This window comes from Notolepis coatsorum (assembly GCF_963971535.1).
Source record: "Notolepis coatsorum genome assembly, chromosome: 6".
NCBI classification, from domain to species: domain Eukaryota; kingdom Metazoa; phylum Chordata; class Actinopteri; order Aulopiformes; family Paralepididae; genus Notolepis; species Notolepis coatsorum.
In genome coordinates, this window is record NC_140170.1 from 69,100,040 (window position 1) to 69,110,039 (window position 10,000).

The 10,000-nt window shown below is 48.3% G+C and overlaps 1 protein-coding gene across 1 annotated transcript in view; it reads left to right on the forward strand.

Annotated features, from left to right (window-relative positions):
• Nucleotides 1-145: 145 nt before the first annotated feature.
• The window catches only part of srgap2 (SLIT-ROBO Rho GTPase activating protein 2), a gene marked incomplete at its 5' end in the record, with an annotated part of 224,006 nt that continues 214,151 nt past the window's right edge, over nt 146-10,000 (forward strand). Inside the window, 2 exon segments of the mRNA XM_084315613.1 lie at nt 146-166; nt 168-213. Of these exon segments, the coding sequence (XP_084171739.1) occupies nt 146-166; nt 168-213 (67 nt within the window).

The window sequence follows — 10,000 nt, forward strand, 5'->3', positions numbered from 1 at the left end:
CGAGCTTCTCTCTCTCTCCCCCTCTCTCTCTTTACATCTCCAGGATATCGCCACCATTTACCCCTCGATCTGTTGATACAAACCAACACACTTCACCGCGAGGATCAGGCAAGTGTTCGATCTACGCAGACCTGCAGCCATCACCATGACGTCTCCGGCGAAATTCCCGAAAGGACAAGGAGATAGTGGCTGAATATGAAACTCAAGTGAAAGGTACAACTTTTTCTAGTTTTTTTTGGTGCATGTTCTTAAAAAATGATCTGGGGTATTGTTGTTGTAGCCACGACCATAAGCCTCGATCGTCCGCTTATAGTGTGTTCCCCCTTATTGTCTGATTGCATGGTTTTCGACCCCTCTCTCTTATCGTCCCCCAATGATCACAACTATTCATTTCATGATCCTTCTGGATGTGTGTATCGCTTTGTGTTTCAGTTCGATCGATACATGCGCCAATGTCCAATTATTTGTCAACACAATACTGTGTGGCTGCAAAACAAGTGATTTTTGTGCAATGATTTTAACATCTTGATCGACACCACGCCATCATCACGCACACACACACACACACACAGATGGCCAATTGGCCACCACCATAAATATGTCCGACACGATCTGCGTTAAAGACGCACATATATGTTCTCGTGTCGTGTTAAACACATGATCTAAAACGTGAACGTGTAGGTATTTTCTTTGCACCGGAGTGAGATCTAGGATTCATGCATGATGTGAAACAACGCAGGGCGTTTTCTCTGCTTTCCCTCCTGCATGTCTGTCTGTGTTCTGCTGCTGCTGGTGTGTGTGTGGTGTCGTTCACACAGGCGCTTATTAGGCGTGCTGTGTGTAATGCACATCCAACAATACAGAAAGGTTAAAGCTATGATTGTAATTAAACAACCAGGTTATGTGGGGGGGGGGGCGGGGGGGGTATCCACTGGCCAAGGTTCACTGCCAACCGACAACCAAGGACACGAGAGACTGAGGGAGAGACAGAGAGAGAGAACAGATTCAAGTTTTTTGTAGTGGGTAGATGGGGGGGGGGGGGGGGGGGGTTATCTGTCATCTGTCACTGTGGAGAAGCGAAAACGTGCTGTTCATCAGGAGAGCAATATCCTGTCCTCTCATCCATTTCCCTCCAGTCACCTCTCCCTCTCTCTCTCCCTCTCCCTCTCCTCCCTGCCATAACTCCATTACCTCTACAGTCAAAGCAGATCTGATAAGAATGCACTAAACGCCTGTCCAGTGTCTGGACCTGACGACACAAACATTGATAGAACATCAGTGTGTAAACAGTTAATGACTGACCCCCCCCCCCCCCCCCCCCCCCCCATCTACCCACTACAAAAAACTTGAATCTGTTCTCTCTCTCTGTCTCTCCCTCAGTCTCTCGTGTCCTTGGTTGTCGGTTGGCACACCACCCCCCTCCTCCCTCACTCACACACACACACACACACACACACACACACACACACACACACACACCAACACGCCACCCCCCTCCTCCCACACACACGACCACAACCTCGGGAGTGTTATCATGCTCCCTGCTGTATGTCTGGGGGCAGGAGGAAGTACCTGGCCTGATGCACTCTGGGTGTTCTTGCCCGTACAGTCTGTCGCTAACCGGGCTCACCAGACTGTATGGTGCAGCTAGCAGATCTCAAAGTGGGGTCCAGTTCTCTGGTCTGCATCCCCTTAACAATTGTGTGTATTGAGCCGTACTGTACTGTACCCATTCTGCAATCTGTTAATAAAGTGTTCGATCAATCAATCAATCCTCTAATTATCTCCTCGTCTCGTATGGGTCCTTGACGTGAGACAGTTTGAGCAGAAGCGCTGGTCTAGTTCTCTTGTCAGCCTTCACCTGTTTACCTGGCCGTCCCTGACTGCCCCCATGGACGTCGACGCAGTGCCGCTAAGCGTCGTCTTGTCTTCATCTCGGCGTCCCCGGCGGTGGTCTGTTGTCTTAAAGGCCTTCTGTCTCCGCTGCATTGTGAGGGCCGTGTTTGCCAGTGTGTGGAGTTAGTGTTTGTCCATCGACCCTCTGCATCGATCCCTCCTGTCAGACTCACTTCACTGACTGCTCCCTGGTGGAGAACTCCTGTTGTCCTCCCTGTCTGTCTCTCTCTGTCTTTCTGTCTCTCTCTGTCTCTCTCTCTCTCTCTCTCTCTCTCTCTCTCTCTCTCTCTGTCTCTCTCTCTCTGTCTCACTCACTGCTCCCTGCATGGTGTCCAACTCCTGTTGTCCTCCATGTCTGTCTGTCTGTCTCTCTCTCTCTCTCTCTCTCTCTCTCTCTCTCGGTCTGTTTCTCTGTATCTGTGTCTCTCTCTCCATGTCTCTCTCTCTCTCTCTCTCTCTCTCTCTCTAAACCGATAAGTTAAGTGATTTGTTGGGGCTTGTGCATGGGAAGCACATTCTGCATGGAATTCCAGGGTCTCTCTCTCTCTCTCTCTCTCTCTCTCTCTCTCTCTCTCTCTCTCTCTCTCTCTCTCTCTCTCTCCCCTGCCCTACTCTATTCATCTGAAGTACACAGATGAAAGGGTAATCCCACATGTCTGGAAACCTGCTGTAGCTGTGTGTGTGTGTGTGTGTGTGTGTGTGTGTGTGCGCGCACATGCACACTCCCACTTGTGTGCTACAGATGCAGGTGTTACAGATGCTGTGTGTGTGTGTGTGTGTCTGTTGTAACATTCCAAACAGGCTGCTTGCTTCTGGAGGCTCAGCTGGTCTGTCATTAACCTGTCGACTACAGCTTCTCATGGTGGAACCAAACACAGCAACCCCCCCCCTCTCTCTGCATAATATGTCTGTTGTTGGTCATTTCGTTTTTTGTGATCACTGTCACGGATCAGTTCAATAGGCTGTAAAGGCCTCTATCCAAGCCTCCTCTCTCCACTGATCACGGATCAGTTCAATAGGCTGATGATGTCTCTAAAGGCCGCCCCTGGGCAGCGTGAACGGTAACAGGCTACTGTTAGCACTGCAAACACATGGCCTCCGAGGAGAAATTAATGTAAATCGGCACAATATGACTTTCACACAACCCTGCAGCCTGGGACACACACACACACACACACACACACACACACACACACACACACACACACACACACACACACTCCATAGTCCACGAAACCTGCAATATCTCCATCCATTAATATATAGGCACATCCATCAGACATTTTGTCAGGTTATTCCGTAAGTGCATTGTGGAGATAATATTATCTGGCACTCTCACAACGCCGGAGTTGGGTGTTTTTAAGAAAGATGTTTACACACACACACACACACGCACGCGTGCACGCACACACACACACACACACACACACACACACACACACACTAGGGCTGAGCCCAAACGTTCGGACCTTCGTTCATTAAGTTCTTCTTCACAGTTGCATATAAAGATTATATCTACACTAATATTATAGTATTAAAACTGATGAGTTATATTCATTAAAGAAAGTTGATTTAATAAAAATAAAAAAGACTAATTTAATCAGATGAATCACTTTATTCAAATTGAGGATTTAGTTTGAGGATATTTATTGAAATAGTTTCTTTTTGAATTTTTTTTTTTATTATTAAAAAGCGAAGGTTCGAACGTCCGTTCGAAAAACCCTGACGAAGTTCGAAGCCCAAAAACAGGCTTCGGGGACGGCTCTAACACACACACGCACACACACACACACACGCACACACACACGCACACACACACACACACACACACACACACACAGTCTAACCGGCAATATCTTCATCCATTTCATTGCCTGGGAATTCGCGAGAGCTGCCCATTTGCCATTCTGAGATGCTGGCTGGCGTGAGGAATGTGGCTGGCTGGCTGCTGAGGAAGTGTGTGTGTGTGTGCGTGCGTGTGCACGTGCGCGCACGTGTGTGTGTGTGTGTATGTGAGAACGAGCCCCAGATGCAGATGGTTACGGGCGGCACTGCTGAGACGGTACTATTATTAACCCTTTCACTGCCACACTACATACGGTTAACCCTTTAGTGTGATAGTAAAGGGTTAACCGTTTGGTAGTGTGGCAGTGAAAGGGGTTAAGGAATGAGCCTCGTCACCTGCGCATAGCGCTCGGCTTTTGGGGGAGCGAGGAGGCCGGGAGGAGGAGGAGGAGGAGCAGGAGGAGGAGGAGCTTGCGCGTCGTCGACAGACCCGTTAATCTTCTCCCCCGGAGCCGCGGAGCCGCATATCCGTGTCGCTCATCCGGCCGAGCGGCTCTCCAGCGGCAGCCGGCGTTTAGCAGCGTGATTTAAAACGCCAGCCGCATGACACACGCGTCACAGGGGGGGGAAACATATCACCCGCAAAGTAGACCCCGCTGAGGCTCGGTAGGCGTGTGCTGTACTCACTCAAACTGCGGCCTCTTTCAGCCGTCTCTCGTCAGGGGAGCGACAGTGGCTGTCGGGAGGTGTAGAGCAGTCGTCTGGTAATCCGGAGGTTCCCGGTTCGATTCCCAGCTCTCCTCCTCCCGGGGCAGCGTGTCAAAGTGTCCTTGAGCAAGACACTTAACCCCCTAACTGCTCCCGATGATGAGCAGGTTGTGGCACCTTGCGTGGTCTCGCCTCCGCCGTCGCTGTGTGAACGGGTCAAATGCGAGGAACGAAATTGTAAAGCGCTTTGGATAAATGCTGCTATATAAATGCAGCCATTTACCATTTTATCGATGTGCACGAATCGAAAAGGTTGTATTTGAATATATTATGCGTCTGCTCTGCTCTGAGACAAAGAGAGACAGAGGACGGCCCACCTGCTTTTAGAACTAACACACACACACACACACACACACACACACACACACACACACACACACACACACACACACACACACACACACACACACACACACACAGGTGTATTTCTGGCCTCAGCTAAAGGTAGTATGTGTACTCCTGGCCTCAGCTAAAGGTAGTATGTGTACTCCTGTCCTCAGCTAAAGGTAGTATGTGTACTTCTGTCCTCAGCTAAAGGTAGTATGTGTATTTCTGGCCTCAGCTAAAGGTAGTATGTGTACTCCTGTCCTCAGCTAAAGGTAGTATGTGTACTCCTGTCCTCAGCTAAAGGTAGTATGTGTATTTCTGTCCTCAGCTAAAGGTAGTATGTGTACTCCTGTCCTCAGCTAAAGGTAGTATGTGTACTGCTGTCCTCAGCTAAAGGTAGTATGTGTATTTCTGTCCTCGGCTAAAGGTAGTATGTGTACTCCTGTCCTCGACTAAAGGTAGTATGTGTACTTCTGTCCTCGACTAAAGGTAGTATGTGTACTTCTGTCCTCGACTAAAGGTAGTATGTGTACTCCTGTCCTCGACTAAAGGTAGTATGTGTACTTCTGTCCTCGGCTACAGGTAGTATGTGTATTTCTATTTTCTATGTGTACTTCTATGTGTACTTCTGTCCTCGGCTACAGGAAGTATGTGTACTTCTTTGTGTACTTCTGTCCTCGGCTACAGGAAGTATGTGTACTTCTATGTGTACTTCTGTCTTCGGCTACAGGAAGTATGTGTACTTCTATGTGTATTTCTGTCCTCAGCTAAAGGTAGTATGTGTATTTCTGTCCTCGACTAAAGGTAGTATGTGTACTTCTGTCCTCGACTAAAGGTAGTATGTGTATTTCTGTCCTCGGCTACAAGAAGTATGTGTATTTCTGTCCTCGGCTACAGGAAGTATGTGTACTTCTATGTGTACTTCTGTCCTCTGCTACAGGAAGTATGTGTACTTCTATGTGTACTTCTGTCCTCAGCTAAAGGTAGTATGTGTATTTCTGTCCTCGACTAAAGGTAGTATGTGTACTTCTGTCCTCGACTAAAGGTAGTATGTGTACTTCTGTCCTCGGCTACAGGTAGTATGTGTACTTCTATGTGTATTTCTGTCCTCGGCTACAAGAAGTGTGTATTTCTGTCCTCGGCTACAGGTAGTATGTGTACTTCTATGTGTACTTCTGTCCTCGGCTACAGGAAGTATGTGTACTTCTATGTGTACTTCTGTCCTCGGCTACAGGAAGTATGTGTACTTCTATGTGTACTTCTGTCCTCGGCTGAAGGAACTCTCAGTCGACTAACAGTCACAGGATCTTTTGACTGATCTGATGGCTTGTGTTTCCTCACATGCAGCCGGCAGAAGGGCCTTGATGAACCCAGTGCTTCACCAGAGATGCTGCTGATCAGGTTTCAGGAAATAACTGGGCTCAACTTCAGCACGAAGAAAGAAAAGAGCATAGAAACTAAGGCGGAGACCACTTATAATAATAATAATAATAATAATTATCGATAACTGCGTGAAATCGATAATTTGCGTGTATTAAAAAAGAAAAGTCTTAACTGCTCACCACTGGAGTCTAGCTGCTCACCACTGGGAGTGGTTGGTTTCTCTGCGTGTGTTTGTGTGGCTTTATGGATGACAGGCTTAATAAGCTGTGTGTGCGTGTCGCGCTCCATTCGTGTGTATTTGATCAGCGGCACTGTAGGGGAGTTCCTCAGGGGTCTTGTGATGTGAACGGGGAGGCGGTGGGCTGGCGTCATGTTTATCATTTATTAACGGCTATTATATGGGTCACTCGCTCCATCAGCGGAGAGAGAGAGAGATGAGAGAAAGAGAGAGAGACATGGGGAAGAGACAGATGGAGAGAGACGAGAGAAAGAGAGAGAGACATGGGGAAGAGAGACGGAGAGAGAGAGAGAGAGAGACATGGGGAAGAGAGAGACGGAGAGAGACGAGAGAGAGAGACATGGGGAAGAGACAGACAGAGATAGGGAAAGAAAGAGAGAGACATGGGGAAGATACAGAGAAGGAAGAGAGAGCGAGGGGCATGGGGAAGAGACAGAGAAGGAAGAGAGAGAGACATGGGGAAGAGACAGAGAAGGAAGAGAGAGAGAGGGGCATGGGGAAGAGACAGAGAAGGAAGAGAGAGAGGGGCATGGGGAAGAGACAGAGAAGGAAGAGAGAGAGAGAGAGAGGGGCATGGGGAAGAGACAGAGAAGGAAGAGAGAGAGGGGCATGGGGAAGAGACAGAGAAGGAAGAAAGAGAGAGAGAGAGAGAGGGGCATGGGGAAGAGACAGAGATGGAAGAGAGAGAGACATGGGGAAGAGAGAGAGGGGCATGGGTAAGAGGCAGAGAAGGAAGAGAGAGAGGGGCATGGGGAAGAGACGGAGAAGGAAGAGAGAGAGGGACATGGGGAAGAGACAGAGAAGGAAGAGAGAGAGAGGGACATGGGGAAGAGAGAGAGAGAGAGAGGGGCATGGGTAAGAGGCAGAGAAGGAAGAGAGAGAGGGGCATGGGGAAGAGACGGAGAAGGAAGAGAGAGAGGGACATGGGGAAGAGACAGAGAAGGAAGAGAGAGAGGGACATGGGGAAGAGACAGAGAAGGAAGAGAGAGAGAGAGAGGGGCATGGGGAAGAGACAGAGAAGGAAGAGAGAGAGGGGCATGGGGAAGAGACAGAGAAGGAAGAAAGAGAGAGAGAGAGAGAGGGGCATGGGGAAGAGACAGAGATGGAAGAGAGAGACATGGGGAAGAGAGAGAGGGGCATGGGTAAGAGGCAGAGAAGGAAGAGAGAGAGGGGCATGGGGAAGAGACGGAGAAGGAAGAGAGAGAGGGACATGGGGAAGAGACAGAGAAGGAAGAGAGAGAGGGACATGGGGAAGAGAGAGAGAGAGAGGGGCATGGGTAAGAGGCAGAGAAGGAAGAGAGAGAGGGGCATGGGGAAGAGACGGAGAAGGAAGAGAGAGAGGGACATGGGGAAGAGACGGAGAAGGAAGAGAGAGAGGGACATGGGGAAGAGACAGAGAAGGAAGAGAGAGAGGGACATGGGGAAGAGAGAGAGAGAGAGGGGCATGGGGAAGAGGCAGAGAAGGAAGAGAGAGAGGGGCATGGGGAAGAGACGGAGAAGGAAGAGAGAGAGGGACATGGGGAAGAGACAGAGAAGGAAGAGACAGAGATGGAAGAGAGAGAGAGACAAGAGACATGTGGAAGATACAGACAGAGAGAGAGAGAGAGAGAGAGACAAGAGACATGTGGAAGAGAGAGAGAGAGAGAGGCATGGGGAAGATGCATAGACAGAGAGAGAGAGAGAGATACACAGGGAAGAGACACAGAGAGAGAGACATGGGGAAGAAATAGGGGTGGGAAAAATTCTATACAGCATAGTATTGCAATATTTTGTGTGGCAATATATGGTATTGTAACGTGTCGTGTACGCCAACATCAATCTTTGTTCCCCCCTGCAATAATAACGATTGAACTGAGATGAACAGACTGAATCGTATTAGATAAAGCAGATGTTGAATAATATATATTTCTATTGCAAATATTGACCGTTTTTCTTTGGGGACATAATTTGCAGTCGAAAACACAGACGGAGAGAGAGAGAGACGGGGCATGTTCTATTCTACACATATAAGTCGAGACATATTGAGAGGTAGAGTTGTTGGTGTTGTTGTTGTTGTTGTTGTTGTTGTTGTTGTTGTTGTTGTAGTAAAGCTGTCCCCATGGCTGCAGTTCCCCTCTGATCAGCAAACATCAAACAAGACATTCCTGAGAGCGTGTGTGTGTATTTCTGAGACCTCTCTAAGTTTCTACTAATCTCCTGTTGTCGCCTTCAATTCGATCTCTTTAATCACTCACACTCAATTACTGAGCGTGTGCATGCATCCCTTGTGTGTGTGTGTGTGTGTGTGTGTGTGTGTGTGTGTGTGATCTCTTTAACAAGCTTCAGTTAGAGCTGGGCTCTATTGATTGGTTGAGTGGTTTCAGGAGGACCGAGACCACAGGCCAATCACATGGTCCAGACGACAGCCGCTTCGCACAAACATGGCTGTTTAGTGGCACTGGGCCATGTCAAAGGAATTAATATAGCGGTTATCAAACGGATCAATATATATATATATACCACAGTATCTGTTCACTAGGGCTGGGAATTGCCAGAGGCCCCGCGGTATGATGTTATTATCACGATACTAGAGTCATTATATTCCAATATATTATGATTTATGACCTTTTTTCAACTGCAAATTATGGCCCCAATGCAAAGCCTTGTTAACATTTGCAATAAAACTATACATACATGGGGGCGACAGTGGCTCGGGAGGTAGAGCAGGTGTCTGGTAATCCAGAGGTTCCCGTTTCGATTCCCGCTCCTCCCGGGCAGCGTGTCGAAGTGTCCTTGAGCAACTTAACCGACACTTAACCCCCTAGCTGCTCCCGATGAGCAGGTTGGCACCTTGCATGGTCGCCTACGCCGTCGGTGTGCGAGTGTGTGAGTGAGTGAATAGGTGAATGTGAGGAACACATTGTAAATCGATTTGGATAAAAGCGCTATATAAATGCAGCCATTTACCATTTATACATAATCTGTTTTCTCTAATAAAATAAGGTTTTCAGTCTGTTCACCTCATTCCGTCGGTTTTTCTCTTGCTAGTTGCTATATATATTTTTTTAGTTGCCAATGCGTGACCTAGTACCGTCTGTGACCCCACTTTGGGTCGCGACCCGTAGTTTGAGAACCGCTGATCTAGAGTGCTGAAAGTCGCACGACTGTTCAGACTGAGGTCTCATTGCAAAAGATCTGACCTGTATCTGATTCAGGATCCATCCACATTATGAAAGTGGCCCCCGAATCAGAAAATGGAAAAGATCAGATTCTGTGTGATTTGAGTCACATATGATATGAGCAAAGCAATCAGATTCGGCACACTTTCATCTGCAGTCTGAATGCAGCCTTAGTGTGTGAATGTGTGTGTGTGTGTGTGTGTGTGCGAGTGTGTTTAGGTGTCTGTATGTGCGTAGTAGGCCGATCTGAAGAGAATGGCGCATGCGAGTATGTAGAATAGATCTGTGTGTGTGTGTGTGTGTTGTGTACTGAAAGGAAAACGCTGACTTGGCCTAAAGTAGCGGGTGAGGAAGGATGTTTGCGTAGAGCCGGGGCTCAGGAGTCAGAGAACACATGAAGAGCTCAGTGTGGCCCTTCCTGTTGGGGCCGGGGCCTAACGCCTCG